Source organism: Scyliorhinus canicula, chromosome 5 (genome assembly GCF_902713615.1).
Source record: "Scyliorhinus canicula chromosome 5, sScyCan1.1, whole genome shotgun sequence".
Taxonomy (NCBI): Eukaryota; Metazoa; Chordata; class Chondrichthyes; order Carcharhiniformes; family Scyliorhinidae; genus Scyliorhinus; species Scyliorhinus canicula.
Window position 1 is genome coordinate 129053652 of NC_052150.1, and position 25990 is coordinate 129079641.

Consider the following 25990-nt stretch of genomic DNA (forward strand, 5'->3'; position numbering starts at 1 on the left):
TGTGCGACTTAGAGGGGAACTTATAGCTGGTGGTATTCCCTTGTAGTTGCTGCTCTTGTCGGTTTAGGTAATTGAAACAGGGTTTGGGAGGGGCTGTCTAAGAAGCCTTGGTGAATTGCTGCAATGCATCTTGTAGATAATACACATTTCAGCCACGTTGTGTCAGTGGTGGAAAAAATGATTGGTTAAGGTGCTAAATGGGGTGCCAATCAAGCAGGTTACTTTCTCCTGATGGTATTAAACGTTTTGAATGTTGTTGAAGCTGCATTCTTTTAGGCAAGTGGAGAGTATGCCACCACACAGCCATAGGGGCTGGTTTAGCACAGTGGGCTAAACAGCTGACTTGTAAAGCCGAACAAGGCCAGCAGCGCAGGTTCAATTCCTGTACTAGCCTCCCCGAACAGGCACCGGAATGTGGCAACTAGGAGCTTTTCACAGTAACTTCATTGAAGCCTACTTGTGACAATAAGCGATTTTCATTTCATTTCATTTCATTCCTAACTTGCACCTTCTGGGTAGTGACACTGCAGCCTCTGACTTACTCAGTATATATGTGGCTGGAATAAAAATAGAAAATGCTGGAAAAACTCGGGATTTAATGATGGTAATACAGCTGCATGTTGGGGGGGGGGGGGGGGGGTGCTGGGGGAGGTTGGTTAGATTCTCTCTTGCTGGAGATGGCCATTGCCTGGTACTCATGTGCATGAAGGTAACATGTTACTTATCAACCCAAGACAGGGTGTTGTCCACATCTTGTTTCATGTGGGCATGGGCTGCTTCCGTATATGAGAAATTGTAAACAGACCTGAACTGTGCAAAATCATCATCTGCCATTCGTTGAACAGCTGAAGATATTTGAGCTGAGAACACTGCCCTGAGAAACACATGCTGCAACGTCCTGAGGCTGAGAGGATCGATTTCCAACAACAACCACCATCTTCTGTTGTGCTTGAGAGATTTCCCCCAAAATCCACTGGCTCCAGTTCTACTACATTTCCTTGGTGCACTCGCAGCCAAATACTGCCTTGCTCTCAAGGGCAGTCACTCTTACCTGACCTCTGGAATTCACCACTTGCACCAAGGCTTTTAATGAGGTCAGGAGTTGAAATTCCTGACAGAACCCAAATTGAGAATCAGTGAACAGGTAATTGAAGAATAAGTGCTGTTTGATAACACTGTCAACAACACTTTCCTCCACTTTGTTGATGATTGGCAGGGACTGATAGGGCAGTAATTGGCCAAATTGGATTTGTGCTGCTTTTTGTGGACAAGATATACTTTCTACTTTATTGCGGTATATGCGAGTGTTGTACATGTACTAGAACAGATGGGCTAAAAGCACAGCTAGCTTTGGAGCTCAAGTCTTCAGCACCAAAGCCGGGATGTTGTTAAGTCCCATAGCCTTTGCTGTACCAAGTACACTCAGTCATTTCTTGATGTCATGTGGATTGAAGCACATTTGTCTACGTCTGACATCTCTGCTGATGGTGACCTCAAGAGGACACTGGGAAGGCACTTCTGAGTGAAGGTGATTGCCTTTGTCTTTTGCATCATTATGTTAGGCTCTGCCGTCATTGAAAATGGGGATGTTCATGGATGCTCCTCCTTGTTTAAATGACCATCATTCATTCGGGGCAGCACGGTAGCTAGCATAAATGCTTCACAGCTCCAGGGTCCCAGGTTCAGTTCCCGGCTGGGTCACTGTCTGTGCGGAGTCTGCACGTCCTCCCCGTGTGTGCGTGGGTTTGCTCCGGGTGCTCCGGTTTCCTCCCACAGTCCAAAGATGTGCGGGTTTGGTGGATTGGCCATGCTAAATTGCCCGTCGTGTCCTAAAAAGTAAGGTTAAGGGGGGGGTTGTTGGGTTACGGGTATAGGGTGGATACGTGGGTTTGAGTAGGGTGATCATTGCTCGGCCCAACATCGAGGGCCGAAGGGCCTGTTCTGTGCTGTACTGTTCTATGTCTGGCAGGAGCAGGACTTTAGGTTTGATCTGATTTCTTGTTTGTAGGATCACATCTCCTTCTGGTTTGAGGGCATATTGTGAATCTGTCAGGTTGTCGCCTCAACTTGAGTTACTCTTGGAGGTGCCTCTGGCATGCTGTTCTACAGTCCTCATTGAGACAGGGTTGTTTCCCTGGTTTGATGGTGGTGGCAGATTGAATGATGTGATTGGATATCAATTTACAGATTGTGATGGAATATATTTCTTGTGCTGCTGTAGCACATAGTACCTCATGGATATTCTGAACTGATAAATCTTTTTCTAATCTATCCCAATGAGCATGATGGTGGTGCAGCATAACGTAAAGCGGTATGCCCTCAGTGTGAAGACAGAATGTTGTTTCTAAAAGGAGCTTACTCCTAACAATATTGTTCATCCTTCAAAGTGAAGATGATCATGTTCATATTCTGGGTGTTTAGTAAGGTCCTGTGGGTACATAAGTGACTGCCACAGCCAATCTGTACATGAAAGGTTCTGCTGCAAATAAGGCAGGATATTACATACAAATGAATTTTGTATGAGTTGCTAGCTCAAGATTTCCTTTCCGCCTCTGATAAGCACTTCTTTTCAAAGGAAACCACACCTATTTATATTCGGTTGCATCAGTGCAGTGATCCTCGGTGAGCTACCTCTTGGACTTGAAATTGATGACAAAATTCCTAAATGAAGCCTTCTGTCCTTCTAGCACTTCCTCTGACCGCCATGAGAGTGCACCACAGACTCTAAATCGCCATAAGGGTGTGTCAGGCATTCTGGGTGCGTGAGCAGCCAACTCAGTTGTGATTATCTCCGTATTGTGTGAATGCTTGGCATTCTATCTAGGGTGTGCACCTCAGTATCTGGGGTATTTTGCCCTGCCATCTGATCTTCTTAAGCTTCTGAAGGCAGCTGAATTGAAAGTAGTTGAGCTTCTTGGCATGACGTTGGTACACAGCCCTCATCTCACATGCGAGAGGAAAAAGACATACTTTTATACAGTGCCTTTCACAACCAAAAGTATGCTTTTGCAATGTAATCGCTGTTTTAAGAAACATGGCAGCCAATCTGCAGACAGCAAACCTCCACAAACAATAAATGTGATAATGACCAGATAATCCGTTTTTGTAAAACTTGTTGATTGAAGCATAAATATTGACCAGGACACTACAGATAATTCTCCTGCTCTTCAAAATCATGCTATAGAATCTTGTACATTCACATGAGAGCGCATTTAAAGCCTCGGTTTAATATTTCATCTGAGAAACAGCACCTCTGACTGCAGCACTCCCTCAGTAGTGCATTGAAGTCTCAGCCTTGACTTTTGCACTCAAGTCCTGGAGTGGGACTTGAAACAACGAAAGTTGCCATATTCCCCGAGGACCATAGACTGCTCTCCCTTTTTGAGAAAGAGCTGACTGGTGGGGATTTAACCTGAGGGGCACCACACCTCAGGCGAGGGGTGAGGTTGAGAAGGCATGGATATTCCAGAATTGAATTGAATCCATGCTCCACATCACCAGCCAGCCAGGCAGTCAACAAAGCTAACCGACCCCAACAACCTTCTTGATTCAAAGCTGAGAGTGCTACCCACTGTGCCATGGCTGACACTTACAATATAGCAACATTCGAATATCATACCATCCAGGACAAAGCAACCTACTTAATCCACCAGCTGAATTACTTACTTGCTCCACCACCATGGCTGCCTTTTGGAAGATGTAGTAAAGCATCTCACCAATGCTTCTTTCACAGCGACTCCCAACCTCCAGCACCTAAAGAACCCGGAGCCAGGTGCCAGGGAACACCACCAGCTACAAGTTCCCCTCAAAATCAGACACCATTCTGACTTGGAACTATATTGCCATTCCTTCATTGTCACTTGGTCAAAATGCTGGAACTCCCAACCTAGCAGTTTGTGGGTGTATCTATACTACATGGACTGCAGCAGTTCAAGATGGCAACTCACCACCAACTTCTCAAGGGCAATTAGAACAGGCACTAAACGCAGGCCTGGTTAGCAACTCCCATATCCAAAAGATTTTTAAAATTCCCTTAATTTAGATATTTAGTAACTTCACCTTTGGGCTAATGCCAGAAAGGAAATATGCCCGTGTGCCAAGATACTGGGTCGAAGCAAGATCAGCTGACATTTGCTAGTTTCAATATTTTTCACCTGCAATTAGTGGTATTTTGGTACACAGTGGGCAGCCTGTTAAGGCTTTCATTTTCCCGCAGGCTTCACTTCGAGTAGTGAATTATAAGAATTTAATTTGGGTACCTATGTGCTGCAACATTTTTAGTGGAAGTTAAACTTTAGTAATTTTGGAGAAAACATCTTGCTATCACCTCATTCTTCGCCTCAATAAAATTCTGAGTCACAATATCTTCATGGTGCAATGCAAGATGCACACATATGGATGCTTAAATAGCTAGGATTTAAATTGCAAAATTCACCCTGTTCTCTCATTTTTCTTCATCAGTACAAAATGAACAGTTTAAACACATCTTTGAGATTATTAAGGTGAAGAGAGGATTATATATTTAATTGTAAAATTCATCCTGCGGTAGTTGGTCTCCTGAAGCGCCTTAGTGTCTTGTTTTATGAGACAAGGTGTTAAACTGTGATTGTTCCCTGGCTATTAATTCTCAGCCTCCTCTTCTGAATAATGAATAGGAAGCACTGAGTACAGAGGTAAGCAAAAGAAAATGTTTCAAGCACCTATCTTGCAAAAAGGTAAAATAGCTGTCTTGTTTGAGTGGCCAACTACTGGACAGTGGTTTCTAAATAATAAGTATGCTCGTCAGATATAGGAGCAGAATAGGCCATTTGGTCCATCGAGTATGCTCCGCCATTCAATCATGATTGCTGTGTTTCGTCATCCCCATTCCCCTGCCCTCTTCCCGTAACTCCTGATCCCCTTATCAATAACCTATCTATCTCTGTCTTAAAGACACTCAGTGATTTGGCCTCCACAGTCTTCTGTGGTAAAGATTCACCAACCCCCCCCCCCCCCCCCGACTGAAGAAATTTCTCTCAGTTTTAAAGGATCATTCCTTTCATCTGAGGCTGTGCCTTCGGATTCTAGTTTCTCCTATTAGTTGAAACATCCTCTCCACGTCCACTCTATCCAGGCCTTCAGTATTCTGTAAGTTTCAATAAGATCCGCTTTGATCCTTCTAAACGCCATTGAGAACAGACCTAGAGTCTTCAACTGCTCCTCATATGACAAGCCCATCATTCCCTGGATCGTTCTTGTGAACCTCCTCAGGACTCCCTCCAAGGCCAGCACATCCTTCCTTAATTAAGGGGCCCAAAACTGCTCACAATACTCCAAATGGGGTCTGACCAGAGCCTTATACAGCCTCAGCAGTACACCCTATTCTTATATTCTAGCCCTCTCAAAATGAACGCTGACATTGCATTTGCCTTCCCAACTACCAATGTAACCTGCATGTTAACCTTAAGAGAATCCTGAACCAAGATTCTTAAATCCCTTTTTCCATAGTTTTTCCCCCCATTTAGAAAATAGTCTGTGCCTCTATTTTTCCTTCCAAAGTGCATAACTTCACACTTTTCCACATTGCATTCTATCTGCCACTTCATTGTCCACTCTCCTAGCCTGTCCAAGACCTTCTGCAGCCTCCCTGCTTCCTCAATACTACCCATCCCTCTACATATCTTTGTATTATCTGCAAACTTAGCAACAACAGCCTCAGTTCCTTCCTCCAGATCATTAACGTCTATCGTGAATAGCTGTGATCCCCACACTGTCCCCTGCGGAACACCACTAGTCACCAGCTGCCATCCTGAAAAAGGTACCTTTATCCCCACTCTCTGCCTTCTGCTAGTTAGCCAATCCTCTATCCATGCCAGTATCTTACCCCTAACACCATGGGCTCCTATCTTATTTTGCAGCCTCCTGTACAGCACCTTGTCAAATGCCTCATGGAAACCGAATAGATCACGTCCACTGGCTCTCCTTCGTATAACTTCCTCGTTGCCTCCTCAAACAATTCTTCTTTTTAAATGTTTTTATTGAAGTTTTTACATATTATACACTATACATTCGGTAAGGATAACTGTGCTGGTTACAATGTACATGCCATTTTCCTCTGTGCCGATCCCCTCTTCCTCCCCCTTCCCCGACCCCTTCATTTGTTCTTTCAGAGCCCTTTCCTTGACCCTTTACTGTACAATGGGCGGTTATCTGCTATTTACATATGGGAGGTGCCCCCCCCCCCCTTCCATTGTTGACGTTTGGCCTCCCCCTTTTCTTCTTCCCTCTCCCTGTCGTATTTTTGGCATTCTCTCAGGGGTTCCTTTTCCAGGCCCACTGGCTCCTATAGCTAGGAGCCTGTAGATAACTCCCATCAGGCTATTTTTTCCCATGCGATTCCTCAACTTTACCCACGCAGATTCTGCACCTATATCGCTTCTTATTATCGATTTAATTTCATTTCTTACGAAAAATGCAACCCCTCCCCCTCGACGCATCTACCTGTCCTTTCGATAGGACAGATATCCTTGGATATTTAGATCCCAGCCCTGATCCTCTTGCAGCCATGTCTCTAAGATGCCCACATCGTACTGGCGAATTTCAATGTGCACTTCAAGCCCATTTACCTTGTTTTGTTTATGCATGCATTTAGATATAACACTCTCGGTCCTGCATTGACCACCCTCCTTCTCATAGTTGTCCCTTCTCTGTTGTGCCTGAAGTTAGATTCCTGCCACCTTCTATACTCTCTGTTCTATTGCGTGTTCTGGAATCTTTACTAACCTCTTCTGGGCTCTCGGCCCCTTTAACTGGTTTAGGGTCCTCGTCATTACTCTGCACTTCTACCTTCTCCTTTCACTTTGATTTTCTAATTTTCCATGAAACGCAACCCTCCTCCCCACAATTTCGTTTAAAGCCCTAGATATGTGATTTTTAAGAACTCTGGTACCAGCATGATTCAGGTGAATAGAGTCCCATTGGAACAGCTCCCTCCTTCCCCAGCACTGGTACCAATGCCCCATGAATTCAAACCCATTTCTCCCATACCAATCTTTGAGCCACACATTTCCCTCTTTAATCTTACTGACCCTCTGCCAATTAGCTCATAGATCAGGTACTAATCCGGAGATTATTAATTTTTTTGTTCTGCTTTTTAATTTGGCCCGTAGCTGTTCATATTCCTTCAGCAGAACCTCTACCCTTGTTCTAGCTATGTTGCTGGTACCTACATGAACCACAACAACTGGATCTTTACCCTCCATTGCAGCCCAGATGAGGTATCACAAACTCGAGCACCAACACGATCTTAGTCACAGAGAATAGTGGGCTGGATTTTCCCACAATGAGACCATGTCCCCACGTTGGCGTAAAAACGCTGGCGTTTCACTCCCCAGTTTCCTGCAAAAATAGAGGTATTCATCTACCCTGAAGGGGCTAGCAGGGACCGGGGAGGATACAGGCCCCCGCACTTCCAGTTCCCAGTCCGCGCAAACGCACAGCGGCGGCCTTCAGCGGCTGCGCCATGGCGGACTCGGACAGCGGACCATCAGCAAGAAACAAGGTCCCCCAATCGGCCCCGCGCCCCTCCATCGGACCAGCCCGATCGCTGCGCTGGCCGCCCATAAGGCCCCCACCGGTGCTAGATACCCTGCCCCACAGTGCGAGAGTCCCAACCGGCAATACTGGTTAGAACCACGCCGTTGGGGAATCAGCCGGTCAGGATCGGAGTATCGCTGGGAGGGCCTCTGGCAATGCCCCCCCCCCCCCCCCCCCAGCCGCGTGGCATGATTGACAGATGAGCGATTCTCCGGGGCCCGGAGAATCGCCGGAGCAGCAGCAGTCCCAATCCGGTCGAGAACTTCGATTCACCACCCCCGCGCCAAACGCGATTTCAGCGTGGGGCTGCGGAGAATCCAGCCCAGTGTCTATACCCCTAACTATACTATCCCCAATTGCAATTAAATTTCTTTTGTCTCCCCCCCACTTGAATGGCTCCCTGTACCACGGTGCTGTGGTCAGTTTGCTCATCCTCCCCACAGTCCCCGCTCTCATCCACACAGGGAACCAGAATCTCGAACCTGTTGGACAAGACCCAAAAGATGTTCTGTTATGTAATTTGGACATTCTGAATTCTCCCTCTGTGTACCCGAACAGGCCCGGAGTGTGGCGACTGGGGGATTTTCACAGTAACTTCATTGCAGTGTTAATGTAAGCCTACTTGTGACGATAATTTTTTTAAAAAAAATAAATTTAGTGTACACAATTCATTTTTTCCAATTAAGGGGTAATTTAGCATGGCCAATCCACCTAACCTGCACATCTTTGGGTTGTGGGGCGAAACCCACGCAAACACGGGGAGAATGTACAAACGCCATACGGACAGTGACCCAGAGCCGGGATCGAACCTGGGTCCTCGGCGCCATGAGGCAGCAATGCTAACCACTGCGCCACCATGCTGCCCTACCCGTGACAATAATAAAGATTATTCTCATTTTTATCATTAGGACAAGAGCTGAGACTACTGCAATCCTACCTCCTGGGTCCCACTACCTGTTTCACGCATAGTCACACCCTCCTGTCACTGTCCCCTGGCTGAATTCAAGGTAGTTAATCTAAGGGATGTGACTGCCTCTTGAAACACAGTGTCAACTCTCCCCCTCCCTGATGTGTTGCAGCATCCAAAACTCAGACTCCAGCTCATCAACTTTGAGCCGAAGTTCCTCAAGCAACTAACACATGCTACAGATGTGTTCACTAGGAACCAAAAATGGGGTCCACACCAGCTCCCACATCATGCAGGTACAACACATCGCCTGGCCTGTATCTCTATTTTATTCAATTCGTTTTTCATTTGTTTTTTTAAAATTTCCAGCTGATTTTTACACTTTCTACTCTGTAAAATATTTTTATATTCCCCTTTAATCTGAAGCAATTTAGACTTGAAAAACTCATTCAGAATATTACATTAAATCAAGATAGAGCAGAACGATATTGTTTGTCTGCCTTGACCCATTACAGATACAAAGCACTCCAGTGTACCTTTGAATTAAAAAAGAAATGTAGTATTATAGCTTCAATTTATACAGTCAGCCAGCGAACAGACCCAGATTATGTGATTTAGGACTGGAGGCACCAAATCCCATTCATGTACTAGTCATATTTCTGGTGGGCTAAACAATGAAAGATTAGCACACAGATGTATCCTCTAAGGCAATATTAATTTAAATCCGGGATGTTATTCTATTCAGCAACAAAAGGCACAATGGAGCTCTATCATATCACTAAAGTCACTAAATTTTCAATTACATATGAACATACAAATTAGGAGCAGGAGTAGGCCACTCAGCCCCTCAAACCTGCTGCACCTTTCAATAACCCAATCAACAATAATATTTTAAAATCATTCGGGGAAAATGGGAGGGATGCTGCATAATGGTGACGAATACATTCTAAAAGGTACTGGGTCATGTCCATAATTCAGTAGCTAAAAGTAGACACTTGCTGCCACTGAAGGATGGAAAGAAAGAGAAGTTGAATGGTCAGTCCAAGTTTCAATGTTTCCCACTAATTTTCTTTATTGTGCACAGCCTATTGTTTCAATGCTCGGTACCTTAATCTTTCAGCATCTACACCATGTGGAACGGAGACAACTTGCGAGCGACCTGCAGAGCATCTTCTAGATTCCTATGTAGCTGCACACTTGCGTAGTTTAGCAGGAATATTGCCAGGCACCGAGCGAGCAGTGAAATGGGTTATGAAACACATGCTTTCCAGTTAGCTCAATTACTGGTCAACTGGGCCCATCCGATGTTATTGAAACAGGAGCTAATATGTGCTGCGCCAGAAGATGGTGAAATGACCCATCACATTTGGGGAAGGGCAGAGGGAAGAAAAATAAAATACAGAATTTAAAACCAAATAAGTGAGCAATACTCACAAAATTTCCCCACATAAAAAGTGTTGATAAAGAAGTTTATGAAAATTCAATGTTCTCAAAATGTCATGAAGCAGATAAGCAAATGTCAATGTGAAATAAAAGGTCTCAATCTTTCAAAAGTTAAAATATATATAATTCCACTAAAGTACTTTTGCATTGAATGCAGGAATATATTTTCATTACCTTACTGTTAAGTGGTTTTTGGGCTGGTATATTTTTCCAAAGCACATATCTTGCGCAATGTTTATGATTTGAAATGTAATCACTCACTCCTGACCACACAAATGCTTAAATTCATTCAATGCTCAATTAAAACTTAAATTCTTTGAGATCTCTTGAGAGCAAATTGGTCCCTTTCTTTTGGGATTTCTCCCATGTCTCTGAGACCAGATTCCTAGGCTATGTATGATGCCAACACAATATTTGCATGGCAAAGGGGTGAGAGTAATGTCCACTCTTTGGCAGATTTATGACTTTTCCGTTATTTAAATCTGCCCTTGAAAATTATTTCCTTTTTTTTTTGGAAGTCACAATTTACAATTCACAAAATCCCCCAACACCCCCTCCCAACTGTAAACGGTAACCAACTCCCAAAAGTACATGATAAACAAACCCCAACAATTGTAGCAACCATCACTTGCCCGCCGCCCCCCACCCCCCTCCCCACCACCACCAATTTGGAGCAAATGTCACCTTTTCCAGGGTCAAAACTCCAGCAGGTCACCCACCACGCCGAGGCACAGGGTAGAGAAGGTGACCTCTACCCAACAAAACCCGCCTATGAGCAATCAGCTATGGTAAAGGCTAAAACATCTGCCCCCGCACCTGCCTACAGCTCTGGCCGATCCGATACCCCAAATATAGCTTGTGGGGGACTAGGTTCTACGTCCACATGTAAGACGCCCGAAATGGTGCTGAACACTGTCCTTCAAAACCTTTCCAGCTTCGGGCAGGACCAAAACATATGAACGTGGTTCACAGGGCCCCTCCCACATCGCCCACAGATATCCTCCACCCCTTCAAGCAGCCTGCTCATCCTAGACATTGTAAAGTGCGCCCTGTATACTACCTTCAACAGTATCAGCCCCAGCCTAGCACGTGAAGTAGAAGCATTTACCCTCCGCAGCACCTCGCACCACAGAACCTCCTCCAGCACACCCCCAACTCTTCCTTCCACTTCACCTTAACCCCCTCCATGGGCACCATGTCCTCCTCCAAAATGCTCCCGTAAATCATCGAGACGATCCTTCTCTCCAACTCCCCCGCTGACAGCACTGCCTCCAGCAATGATGAGTCAGGCGCTATCTGAAAGGTTGGGAAGACCTTCCTCATGAAGTCCCGTACCTGCATAGACCTAAATCTTTCTCCCCGCGCCAGCACAAACTTCTCACCCAACTCCTCCAAACTCACAAATCGCTCTCCCAGAAACAAATTCTTAATTTCCTTAATCACCCTCTCTTCCCATCCCCGGAATCTTGCATCCATCCTCCCTGGCTCGAACCCATGGTTCCCCCTAACCCAGCTCCCAACCAGCAATCCTGCCGAACTGTATCCAGATCCTCAACATGGCCACCACCACCGGACTCACCGAACACTTCCCTGGGGCCATCGGGAGCGGCACCGTTGCCAGCACCCATAACCCCGACCCCCTGCAAGAGTCCGCCTCCATCCTCACCCACAAAGCATCCCCCTCCCTGTTCCATTCCCAAATCTTCTCTGCATATGCCGCCCAATAGTTATACATCAAATTTGGGAGGCTTAACCCTCCCGCCTACCGTCCCTCTCTGAAGTATCACCTTCCTCATACTAGCCCCCTTCCAGCCCAGACAAACGAGGAGATCAGACTGTCCACCCTCCTAAAAAGTGGCTTTGGCAAAAAAATGGCAGGCATTGAACAAAAACAAGAATCGTGGCAACACATTCATCTCCACTGCCTGTACCCGGCCCGCCAACCACCGAGGGAGATTGTCCCACCTCAGCAAGTCAGCCTTCACCCTCCCCACCAAGCAAGTGAAATTAAACTTCCATAGCCCTACCGAACCCTGGGCCACCTGCACCCCCAAATTCTTAAAGTGAGATGCCGCCAGAAATGGCAGCGCCCCACCCCCACCAAGAGGGGAGACCACAAAGTACTCATATTTCCCTAAATTCAATTTATACCCTGAAAACATCCCAAATCTTTGAAGCAACCCCATTATACTCCCCACCTAAGAACTCGGCTCCAACATATATAGTAAGAAGTCATCTGCACAAGTCATCACACTCCCCTTCCACAACCCCAAGCTTCTCAATGCAATGGCCAAAGGCTCTATAGCCAATGCAAACAGAAAAGGGGACACGGGGCATCCCTGCCTCGTACCCTGGTGCAACACAAAATACCCTGAGTTCATGTTATTTGTGCGCACACGTGCCATCGGTTCCTTATATAACTGCACCCACGTTACAAACTTCGGCCCAATCACAAATTTCTCCAATGCCACCATGAAATAACTCCACTTCTCCCGATCAACCGCCTTCTCCGCATCCAACGCCATCACCTCCGTCTTCTTCACTCTGCTGGAGAAAGGAGCACATTCAACAGCTTCCTTACCTTCAAGGCCAACTGTCTAGTCTGGTCTTCCCCAATCACCTTTGGAAGGCACGCCTCCAGCATTAACGCCAACACGTTTGCCAATATCTTGTCATCTACATTCAGCAAAGATATGGGCCGATATGATCCACACTCCATCAGATCCTTGTTCTTCTTAAGCAACAACCAGATGGAGGCTCGGCCCATCGTTTCCGGTAAGGCATCGCTGTCCATCGCATCCTCAAACATTGCCATCATCAACCAGCCTTCCCTTAAAGTTTTTATAAAATTCGACCAGGAACCCATCGGGTCCCGCTGCCTTCCCTGCATCCTCCCAATCGCCACCTTCACCTCCACACTGCTCTTTCCGTCTCACCCAAACACAGGCAATCTAATTTTTTGTATATAAATTTAGGTGTCCAATAATTTTTTTTCCAACTAAGGGGCAATTTAGCGTGGCCAATTCACCTACTCTGCACATCTTTTGGTTGTGGGTGTGAGACCCACGCAGACACGGGGAGAATGCAAACTCCACACAGACAGTGACCTGGGGCCGGGAACGAACACGGGTCCTCAGCGCCGCGAGGCAGCAACCACTCTGCCACCATGCTGCTCGCAAACCCGGGCACTCTAGCCCACCTAAAAACTCCCTCATTTCCTACTCCTCCTCTGGTGGCTCTGACTTATATAAGTCCATATAGAATTCCTCGAACACCTTAGTAATCTGTTCCGGAGCCACCACTAGCTCCCCGTCTTGTCCCACACCCGAACTATCTCCCTCACGCGCCCTTCCTATGGAGCTGACCTGCCAGCAAACGCTCTGCCTCTACTCATAAATAGCCCCCTTCGCTCTTCTTTTTTTTAAATAAATTTAGAGTACCCAATTAATTTTTTCCAATTAAGGGGCAATTTAGCATGGCCAATCCACCTACCCTGCACACCTTTGGGTTGTGGGGGCGAAACCCACGCAAACACGGGGAGAATGTGCAAATTCCACACGGACAGTGACCCAGAGCCGGGATTGAACCTGGGACCTCGGCGCCGTGAGGCATCAGGGCTAACCCACTGCGCCACCGTGCTGCCCCCCTTCGCCCTTCTTAACTTATGCACCACTTTCCCCATGGACAATAGGTCAAAACTCACCTGCAACTCCTTCCTCTTTGTCAGGAAGTCCAGGTCCAGGTCCCCCACGTACCACAGTGGTTAGTACTGTTGCTTCAAAGTGCCAGGGACCCAGGTTCGATTCCCTGTCACTGTCTGTGTGGAGTCTGCACGTTCTCCCCGAGTCTGCGTGGGTTTCCTCCGGGTGCTCCTGTTTCCTCCCACAAAGTCCCGAAAAACATGGTTGCTAGGTGAATTGAACATCTGAATTCTCCTTCAGTGTACCCAAACAGGCGCCAGAGTATGGCGACTCGGGACTTTTCACAGTAACTTCATTGCAATGTTAATGTAAGACTACTTGTGACACCAATAAAGATTATTAAAAATTACAAACATTTCCTCAGTTTTATAAAATATAAATAGTTGGGTTCTAATGTGGGATTTGTTTTAAAGTATTTTTATTCCAATTTTCAACGTTTTACATTTTCACACAAGAAAAGCCCCGATCCCCGCAAATCGACGGATTAAATGCTCAAAGTTGAATGGACAGTGCAGCTCACTTTGATGGTGATACATTGCAGAGGTGCACCAAGAGAGGATGGCTTTGTTTCAGCCCATCGAGTCTGCACCAACCCTCTGAAAGAGCAACCTACCCAGGCCTACTCCCCTGCCCTACCCGCAGCCCCATCTAACCTGCACATCTTTGGCCAGTAAGGGGCAATTTAGCATGGCCAATGTACCTAACGTGCACACCTTTCGACTGTGGGAGGAACCATGAGCACCCGGAGGAAACCCACGCAGACACGTGGAGAACCTGCAAGCTCCACACAGTCACCCGAGGCCGGAATTGATCCCTGGCGCTGTGAGGCAGCAGTGCTCACCTCTGTGCCACCGTGCTGCCCGTATTGTTTGGCATATTTTTCTTCCCAGTGCATCTGGTAGCCATGGAACAGCAAACAGCTGCTAAAGAATTGTCTTTCTGTCACCTGACTGTTCTAAAGCTCTTCTGGACAACTTCCCATCCTCCACATTCTAAACTACAACTTGTATAAAACTTCATCTCTTATTTAACTTTGCTGTCTGTCATCCCATCGTGTATTCTATCTCACTTGACAATGCTTGCTGACTTACATTAGCTCCTGTCTCTCGATGGAGACATGCCGTTCTAGAACCTATCCCAGAATTTTTTAAATCCCTTTATTGCCTTGGCTATCCACTCTCCTTTACCGTTGCAACTCACTATCCCTTTCAAAGTTTTCCATTCATCAAACTCCAGCTTCTTGTGGGTCCCCTTCCATATTAAATCATGATCGACAACCGTACATACTACAATCTGGGTCCTTCACTTTGGAATTCCTTTGTTAAAGCTCTCCTTCTCTTCATCATCTCCTCTTTTAAGACCCATCTTAAACTCCACTTTTGGTCACCCATCCTAATATTTCCTTCCTTGTCTTGGTGTCTGTTATTGTCTGATTGGCTCAGTGTGAAGTGCCTTTCGATATTTTGTTATGCTTAAGAGACTACATAAAGTACACATAGTTAGTTTTTCAGTAGGCTCAGCTTAGTCCTGGTCCTCCAATTACTATCTAACCTTGTTTTTTCTTTAAAAATGTTGGAACCTTGAAGTGCTGCACAATGAGGAAATTATAACTGCTTCCATAATGTGCATAATATTTCTGTGATCATACAGCAGTTGAAAGTTGGTTGAGTGCCAACTCTTTCTGTTCATGTTGTGAAAAATCCTGATGTCCACAAGAGTCCCATGTGAAATGTTGTGCATTTGAGGGGACCCTGTCAACCTTGAAATTTGTGTCTCCTGTCAAGCGGACAACTCCTTTCCAAAGTAAAAATGATGGTTTTCCCTTATGAAACCACAGAAAGTGTTACTTATTCAATAGAGATGTGCACTGTAGACTGCCTAACATAGCAGATTATTCCTGGATGGCTTGTAAGAATTAAAACCTCATGCAGCTATCCATAAAGGGAAAAGACATTAACGTCTCAGGTGCATACTCTACAATAGAACTTTTTCCATATTTATTTACTTTGGTGTTGAAACATCAGCAAAAAGCACGATGTTACTGTATTTTTCCTTTATGGATGTTGTGTATTTCCAGGATTTTCTGTTCACAATAATGAAGTATTGGCAGGGAAAAAAATAAACAAACAAAACTCAGAACGCAACCAGTAACACCAATTAACAGATAGCAAAATATAGAAACGTCACATAAAACCATAGCAGGGTTATTTTATGAAAACCTATGTAAGTGTGCTTTTCATACCAGGCCTTGGCATTTCTGTGCACCCTGTGTTTTTGCACTACACTTGAACTGTGGGTGTAACTTTATCTAAAAATTTAACATGAGAACTTCTTTAGGTGTTGATAGGAGATCTGCACTTGCGAGCAGTGTGGCTTCCTTTTCCAGACTCCCAGTCACCATTAAAAAAATCAGGCACTCTTCACATTAGTTGCACGAACTCTGTGGCCGATTTTTCAACCTGCACCGTCCTGTGACATCAGCAGGGGAGGGCCTTATAAATTCAACAACATTTTTCAGTATTGTTGAGTTGGCAGGTGTTTGCTAACTGAAAACAATACCGCGGCAGTGGAGAAGGCAGATTCAATACAAAGCATTTCAACCTTACTGCCACTCTTGTACAGATCTAAAAAAAGAGAAACCCAGATAGACACCATGGGCCTAGCTCCCATTCATGCTCTGCATTATAATAAGAAGTCTTACAACACCAGGTTAAAGTCCAACAGGTTTGTTTCAAATACTAGCTTTCGGAGCACTGCACCTTCCTCAGGTGAATGAAGAGGTATGTTCCAGAAACATTTTTATAGACAAATTCAAAGATGCCAGACAATGCTTAGAATGCGAGCATTTGCAGGTAATTAAGTCTTTACAGATCCAGAGATAGGGGTAATCCCAGGTTAAAGAGGTGTGAATTGCCTCAAACCAGGACAGTTGGTAGGATTTCGCAAGCCCAGGTCAGATGGTGGGGGATGAATGTAATCTGACATGAATCTGAGGTCTGGGTTGAGGCCGTACTCATGTGTGCGGAACTTGGCTATAAGTTTCTGCTCGGCGATTCTGCGTTGTCGCGCATCCTGAAGGCCGCCTTGGAGAACGCTTACCTGGAGATCAGAGGCTGAATCCAAGGCGGCGTTCAGGACGTGCGACAACGCAGAATCGCCGAGCAGAAACTTATAGTGTTTGAAACAAACCTGTTGGACTTTAACCTGGCGTTGTAAGACTTCTTACTGTGCTCACCCGAGTCCAACGCCGGCATCTCCACATCATCTGCATTAGAAAGTAGGGATTGCAAGGACCATCAACTGGACTAATCCATGGGTCTATTTACTGAACTATGAAAGAGTGGCATCAGCAATCGTTTCATTCCTGGCTACCGGTATAGACTACACATTCTTTTCTTAATTCAGTGGAGCCCGAGTTCAAATCTGGGCTTGATCGGCAGATCTCCTTAGCAATTCCAAGCAGAGTATTAACATTTTATTGTCAGCAGATAGGGAATTAAATAAAATACAGGTGGAAATATAAAAGAGGTAAATGGTATTAAAATATGTCCGACCAGGGGGTGATGGAACAAACTAACGGTTTCCTGCATGACCTTTTTCAAAAAGGATCAATGAAAGGAATTAACTTTTCAAAGAAAAATAGCCAGGGCCTGACAAGAAACATATCCTTCAACTTTTGGTTAGAAGGTGCGAGAGATAGAGGAGCAGATAGGTAGAGAAATTTTGAATAGGTGCAAAAGTAACACTTTTGTTGTGGTCGGGGATTTTAATTTGCCCTATATTGACTGGGGCTCACTTAGTGCTAGGTGCTTGGATGGGGCAGAGTTTATAAGGTGTATGCAGGAAGACTTCTTGATGCAATATGTAGATAGTCCAACTAGGGAAGGGGCAGAACTTGACCTGGTATTGGGGAATGAGCCTGGACAGGTGGTTGAGGTTTCAGTAGGGGAACATTTTGGGAGTAGTGACCACAATTCCGTATGTTTTAGGATACTTTTGGATAGGGATGAGGGAAGGTGCTAAACTGGGGAATTGGCAAATTATGATAACATTAAACAGGAATTGAAGAATTTGGATTGGGTGCGGCTGTTGGGGGGCAAATCAACATCGGATATGTCGGAGTCTTTCAAGCGACGGTTGATTAGGATTCAGGAAAGTCACATTCCTGAGAGAACAAGGATACGTATGAGAAGTTTAGGGAGTCTTGGATAACGAGGGATATTGTGAACCTCGTCAAAAAGAAAAAGGAAGCTTTTGTACGGTCTCGAAGGGTGGGAACAGTTGGAGCCCTTGCAGAGTATTAAGAAAGTAGGAAGGTACTGAAGTGGGAGATTAAGAGGGCTAGGAAGGGTCAAGAAAAGTTCTTTTCAAGTAGGATTAAGGTGAATTCCAAAGCTTTTTATTCATACCTAAAAAGCAAGAGGGTGGTCAGAGAAAGTGCTGGATCACTTGAGGGCAGTGGGGGGAATCGGTGTGTTGAGCCAGAGGGCAGCATGGTAGCATTGTGGATAGCACAATTGCTTCACAGCTCCAGGGTCCCCGGTTCGATTCCGGCTTGGGTCACTGTTTGTGCGGAGTCTGCACATCCTCCCCGTGTGTGCGTGGGTTTCCTCCGGGAGCTCCGGTTTCCTCCCACAGTCCAAAGATGTGCAGGTTAGGTGGATTGGCCATGATAAATTGCCCTTAGTGTCCAAAATTGCCCTTAGCGTTGGGTGGGGTTACTGGGTTATGGGGTTAGGGTAGAAGTGTTGACCTTGGGTAGGGTGCTCTTTCCAAGAGCCGGTGCAGACTCGATAGGCCAAATAGCCTCTTTCTGCACTGTAAATTCTATGATGATCCATGAAATGGCCAAGGTACTAAATGAGTATTTTGCATAAGTATTCATCAAAGAAAAGGACTTTGTGGAAGATGATTCTTGGGTAGGGTGTGTGGACAGTCTGGGTCATGTTGACATCGAAAAGGAAGAGGTATTGGGCCTCTTAAAAGACATTAAGATCGATAAGTTTCCTGGGTCGGATGGGATGTACCCCAAATACTGAGGAAAGCAAGGGAGGAAATTGCTGGGATCTTAAATGGCATCTTTGTATCGTTGGCTACAGGTGAGATCCCAGAGGACTGGAGAATAGCTAATGTGGTACCGCTATTTGAGAAAGGTAGCAGGGAGAATCCAGGAAACTATAGACCAATGAGCCTCACGTCGGTAGTAGGCAAATTTTGGGGAGAATTCTCAGGAACAGGATTTATACCCATTGGAAGCAAATGGACTCACTAGCGATAGACACCATGGCTTTGTGAACATAACATAAGAACTAGGAGCAGGAGTAGGCCATCTGGCCCCGCGAGCCTGCTCCACCATTCAATGAGATCATGGCTGATCTTTTGTGGACTCAGCTCCACTTTCCGGCCCGAAAACCATAACCCTTAATCCCTTTATTCTTCAAAAAACTATCTATCTTTACCTTAAAAACATGTAATGAAGGAGCCTCAACTGCTTCACTGGGCAAGGAATTCCATAGATTCACAACCCTTTGGGTGAAGAAGTTCCTCCTAAACTCAGTCCTAAATCTACTCCCCCTTATTTTGAGGCTATGTCCCCTAGTTCTGCTTTCACCCGCCAGTGGAAACAACCTGCCCGCATCTATCCTATCTATTCCCTTCATAATTTTAAATGTTTCTCTAAGATCCCCCCTCATCCTTCTAAATTCCAACGAGTACAGTCCCAGTCTACTCAACCTCTCCTCATAATCCAACCCCTTCAGTTCTGGGATTAACCTTGTGAATCTCCTCTGCACACCCTCCAGTGCCAGTACGTCCTTTCTCAAGTAAGGAGACCAAAACTGAACACAATACTCCAGGTGTGGCCTCACTAACACCTTATACAATTGCAACATAACCTCCCTAGTCTTAAACTCCATCCCTCTAGCAATGAAGGACAAAATTCCATTTGCCGCCTTAATCACCTGTTGCACCTGTAAACCAACCTTCTGTGACTCCTGCACTAGCACACCCAAGTCTCTCTGCACAGCGGCATGCTTTAATATTTTATCGTTTAAATAATAATCCCGTTTGCTGTTATTCCTACCAAAATGGATAACCTCACATTTGTCAACATTGTATTCCATCTGCCAGACCCTAGCCCATTCACTTAACCTATCCAAATCCCTCTGCAGACTTCCAGTATCCTCTGCACTTTAGTGAAGGGGAGGTCGTGCCTCACTAACTTTGAGTTTTTTTGAGGTGGTGACAAATGTGATCGATGAGGGGAGGGCGGTGCATGGACTTCAGTAAAGCCTTTGACAAGGTGCCTCATGACAGACTGATACAAAAGATGAAGTCACACAGGATCAGAGGTGAGGTGGTAAAATGGATACAGAATTGGCTCGGTCACAGAAGGCAAAGGGTAGAAGTAGAAGGGTGTTTTTCTGAATGGAAGGTTGTGACTAGTGGTGTTCCACAGGGATCTGTGCTGGGGCCTCTGTTGTTTGTAATATACATAAATCATTTGGAGGAAAATGTAGCTGGTCTGATTAGGAAGTTCACCAATGACACCAAAGTTGGCAGATAGTGTTGAGGATTGTCAGAGGATACAGCAGGCCATAGATAGTTTGGAGACTTGGGCAGAGAAATGGCAAATGGAGTTTAATCCAAACAAATGTGTGGTAATGCATTTTGGTCAGTCCAACATGGAGGGAAAATATACCTCAAATGGCAAAACTCTTAGGAATATAGAAAGTCAGAGAGATCTGTGGACCTGCAGGCCCAGATCTCTCTGACTTTGGCAAAACATATGGACATGGTAATAAAGAAAGCATACGGAATTGGATAAGGCATCGAGTATAAAAACTAGCAGGTCATGCTACAGTTGTATAGAGCCTTGGTACGGCAGCACTAGGAATGTTGCGCACAATTCTGGTCGCCACAATACCAGAATAATGTGGAGGCTTTGGAGAGGGTGCAGAGGAGGTTTACCAGGATGTTGCCTGGTCTGGATGGTGTTAGCTATGCAGAGCAGCTGAATAGACTCAGACTATTTTCATTAGAATGACGGAGGTTGAGGGGTGATCTGATAGAGGTCTACAAGATTATGAGGGGCACGGATAGAGTGGATGGGCAGGCACTCCTTCCCAGGGTGGAGGGGTCAGTCACCAGAGGGCATAGGTTTAAGGTCCCTGGGGCAAAGTTTAGAGGAGACGTACGAGGCAGGTTTTTTTTACACAGAGGTTGGTGAGTGCCTGGAACGTGCTGCCAGGGGAGGTTGTGAAAACAGATACAATAACGGTGTTCAAAAGATATCTCGACAAATACATGGATGGGGTGGGTATAGAGGGATACGGCAAAAGGAAGTACTGAGGGTTTTGGACAAGGGTGCTATCATGACTGGTCCAGGCTTGGAGGGTTGAAAGGCCTGTTCCTGTGCTGTATTCTTTGTTACTGATTACTGAAAATTGCAAAAACAAAGCATCTCCAGATTAAAACATAACAAGGGAAAAAATCTTGCTTGGCATAAATTGACCTCTCCTATGGTACACTTCTGAACTTAAACTGCTTTTACGCCAAACAAATTTGAAGCTTTGGTTATCATAAGCCTCTGAAAAAGGTTTACCTTTATCAGTATTTTCACTGAACCAAATGATTAATTGTTGCTAACACTGAACTTTTGCGATCAACACTGTAGGAAACACCCCCTGCAGCTCCAGGAAGCAACTCTCGTTTTTTCTAAATATTGAGCACCAATCCTCCAACGTTTTCAGTTAAAAATGCCACAGTAGTCAGGTTTGAAATGCAGTTAGCAGTGTTACTCATTTGAAAATCAAGGTAGAAAACGGAAAACACTTGACAGCATATTTTCTCCACCAGAAAACCTAATTATCGCCAGCTTGTAAGATGAAAGAATAAGCTTATGCAGAACCACCAAAAACACAAAATGAAACACAAAGCAATATCATAATGAAAGTAAATATTTTATAACTGAAACATCTTAAAGGAAGTATTTCGAGATATAATTCTAAATTAGCAAATAATGTACACATTTAAAAAAAAAAATTTAGAGTGCCCAATTCATTTTTTCCAACTAGGGGCAATTTTAGTGTGGCCAATCCACCTACCCTGCACATCTTTTGGATTGTGGGGGCGAAACCCACGCAGACACGGGAAGAATGTGCAAACTCCACATGGACAGTGACCCAGAGTCGGGATCGAACCGGTGACCTCGGCCCCACAGCACCATCGTGCTGCCCTCTTGTACACATATTTTGAGAATAGGATATTTAATTTTCTCTATCCATGATCTCTTAGACAATGTGATAATTCTTGAAAGTCCAGGCAATTAACTTTGTTCCTAAAATCTCTACTGATGCCACTAACAATTCCTGGAGACGGGCAATGTCCCAGGATATGAAAAGATAGTACACAGGGCAACTATTACCAAAATAGCATTACCAAGTACTAGAGCAGTCCAACTAAATTGAAACCAAGCATGGAATAAATCGGGAACAAATTTTAGGAGAATCGATATATATCAAATAATCAAATAATTAAAATAAAGATAAGATTTTGGCACAAATAAACATGATTTTTTTTATTATTTTGATGATTATACCATCATCATGATTCATTAAAATAATTAAACCAAATGTACCCCATATTTCACACCCGTATAAACATAAACAATTAAGTTAGTCACATCTCTTCACAATGACATTAAAGTCCAGTGTCATTGTTGTTGTGGAAAGCCACAATGAGGAGCTGCAACTCAGATCACTTAGCAGAGATTTGTAGCGAGATGTGTTGTATTTCAGCATGGAAAATGTTGGTTCGCACACAATGGCGAAACCAAGCAAAACGAGGATTTTCTGTGTCACTTTGCACCATTGCTCAAGATGAATTTCTAACTCTAAATATAACTAATGGGAAGGCTGAGTTATTAGAGGAACTGCTCAGTGATCTTTCATCATCTTGACTTTTCTTATGTTAAAATATACTGGCCTCTGACATGGTGGGAAAAAAAGCAGCTTAATAATATTTCAAGATCTCATATGTTGCTCTCCTGACAATCATGGTGGGAGGTTGTTCGAAATGATTGGGATAATCATACATCTTGTTGGGTTATTCCTTGTAATAGCCCTTTACTTTCTGTACTAAGTGATCTTTGTAAATATTATTAAATACAATGGACGTGTTCAATTACATATTTGCAAAATTACAAAAGCATGAGTATGTTACAGATATAAAGTGCATAACTGTTACTACAGACCACAGACAGTTATAGGCAATAACTTGTTATAACCTCCACCTCAGTGGTTTCGATACTATTTGTGAAAACAAAGCCGCAGCAGTTAGTCAACTAGAAATGTCAGCAACAGTGACATGAACCTCTCTGGCCCCCGCAACAGTCATTGCTGATGAAGATTGTGAAAATCTTTCAAAATGTAGTCAAAAATGTCTCGTGTTACATGAAGATATTACTAAAACCTACACAGGTCCAATTCTGCCCCACACCCAAAAAAAATAAGTTAATTGTTTCTAGTGTTAAAATGTGCAAGTTACACAAATCTGCAAAAAAAAAGTTCCAACTGTGTTTTAATCAAAACAGCAAATGCCTGAATGTTTGAAGTGCAAACGACTTAGAAGTCTCCTTAATTTCTATTGAAGGTTTTCAACTTTGAGGTCACATAACTACTTTAAAAGAGTTCACTTCCAGTGTTCTGCCAATTTAGCTACCCATAGGGCTGCAATTGAGAATTCAAACTGATCAATGGTTAAAGCTGGGAAGCAGTTCTCAATTATGACTGATTTTAAACAAAATTAATCTGATTTAAATGTTGAAATAAAATGTGAATGTTAAAATGAAACGTTTACACTTTGTTCAGAAGGCACAATTTATATCTCCACTTTCAGTCATTCCAGCTCCACATACTCTCCCTGGCAGAGGGATCAAATGGGCAACCTGCTCCAAATTCCACAAAAGAAAGAAATAAGGCATAAGAGAGTACGTAAATCAGAGCTCTTGTACTTCATAGTCTCCTTCTTTTGCCTGATATCCATCCCAACAAGCTTACATCATGCTTATTATTCCACAAAGGTAAGAACTGTGAGGACGATTACAAAAGCTCCCATTAGATAATGGGCCCAATTAATAGTTGAATAAATGCATAATTTATATGGCTGTCAGTCTTGTTTATCCTGGACAGTTTTCTTATTCTCAAACACATTGGGTCAGTCAGTCAATTCAGCCAATGTATTATTACACACATCACAGGGAGATGTGGCCAAAATGAGATCAGATAAAATTACTTCATCAAAAGGCATCAAAGGAATTCAGGAAACCCAAGGCCATCTTCACCTCGGTCATCCAGCTAGCAAATGTCAAACCTCATGAATCCTAAACTGTGTGCAGAGGCACAACTGGAGTTTAATGGCCTGAAACTAGCCAGCCTACCTACACGGATGAAATCAGGGAAGAATGTAGTTTTTTTTTTAAATTCCAATTAAGGGGCAATTTAGCAAGGGGCTGTGGGGATGAGACCCACGTAGACACATGGAGAATATAAAAACTCCAAACTGATAGTGACCCTGGGTTGGGATCAAACCCGGGTCTACGGCGCAGTGAGGCAGCAGTGCTAACCACTGCGCCATCATGCCGCCCCCAGGAATGTACTTAACAGTTGAGAAATCCAAGCAGACCAAACCCAGATTCCAAACAAACCACATCAATGCTAATCTGCAATGCCTTCCGAAAGAACATTTTATGAGACTTTGCTTTCTCTGAAATAGCATTCCATTAATAAAATGTAAGACAGAGCCATAAAATTCATTGTACTGTTCAAACTGATGTAAAAGTTACTTTGGCAGTTACAAAATGCAGCAAACCAAAAAAGTGTACTAATACAAACATTACGCACTTAGCTTTACAGTTATTAAAAAACCTGGATATATTTATGATCAACTTCTAGAATCCTTCTTATTTTAAAAGAGCAGAAGGAAAAAGGAGGAAGAGGATTGTTGCATTTCCAATAGAAAAATGTGGACTAGTCATAGAATCATAAAATCTCTACAGGGCAGAAGGAGGCCATTCGGCCCATCAAGTCTGTACCAGTCCTTTGAAAGATCACCCTACCTAAACCCAAGCCCCCACCCTATCCCTATAACCCCACCTAACCTTTTGGACACTAAGGGGAAATTTAGTATGGTCAATCACCCGAATCTGCACATCTTTGGACTGTAGGGGGAAACTGGTAAACCCGGAGGAAACCCATGCAGACACAGAAAGAATCTACAAACTCCACACAGTTATCCAAGGCTGGAATTGAATTTGAACTGGTGCTGTGAGGCAACAGTGCTAACACTGCGCCACCATGCCGTCCTGTCTGTCTTTAGTCATACGTAAAGTAGAAAAACAGACATGAAATTATCCACTTTGGTAGAAACAATGGAAAGGCAGAATATCTTTCAAAAAGTGAGATGTTGGTATTCAGAAGGAATTTTGGTGCCTTTGTACATGAATCAAGAAAGTTAACATGCAAAGACAGCAATTAATTAGGAAGGCAAATGGTATGTTACCCTTTATTGCAAAGGGTTTGGAGTACAATAACAAAGCCTTGCTGCAGTTAAATAGGACCTTGGTGAGGCTACACTTGGGAGTACTTAGTCTCCTTACCTAAGCGGGTTAGACTTGCCTTCTGTGGATTCAACAAAGATTCATTAGTCTAAATCATGGGATGAGAGGACTACCCTAAGAGCAGAGATCAAGTAGACTTGACCTTTTCTCTGTGGAATTTAGAAGATTGAGATGCCATCTTATTGAAACATTTAAAATTCTTGACAGGGTAGATGCTGAGAGACTGTTTCTGTCGGCCAGAGAGTCTAGGACTTGGGGTCATAATCACAGGGTAAGAAGTTGGCCACTTAGGACGTAGATAAGGAGAAATCTCTCCCCTCAAAGGATTATGAATCTGTGGATTAACAATCCAAACAAACAAACATATATAGGAGAGAAAATATTTGAGAATGGCACTTAATCATTTTCAATATAAAAGCTCTATAACAAACTAAAGAGACATACAAATTTACCTGCACAGTACGGCTTGCATTGATGTGCTCCTGGTGCAACTTGTCCCATTGACTCCATCGCCGGTACTGCAAAAAGGAATTGCATACTTACATCAAAGAATTTATCGACAGTATTCTGATGATAACAAACATTATGTAACATCTGGAGGACTAGTGTGATATGAGTATCTGTTAAGAATCAGGATTTTTAATTTTAAGAAACAGATGTTCTACTCGAATTTACCTTCTTTATGTATGTTCTGAAAATATCCAATGCAGTGCATTTTCAAACGCTACACAATTCAAAGAGCTTACA

At 44.1% G+C, this 25990-nt stretch overlaps 1 protein-coding gene across 3 annotated transcripts in view; it reads right to left on the minus strand.

The window, feature by feature from the left end:
• Nucleotides 1–25990, minus strand: part of stx17 (syntaxin 17) — an 85203-nt gene that overhangs the window by 15417 nt on the left and 43796 nt on the right. For all 3 annotated transcript variants that reach the window (XM_038797652.1, XM_038797651.1, XM_038797650.1), the window contains exon 3: nucleotides 25696–25761. In XM_038797652.1, coding sequence (XP_038653580.1) covers nucleotides 25696–25761 — 66 coding nt within the window. The remainder of the gene's footprint in view (nucleotides 1–25695; nucleotides 25762–25990) is intronic.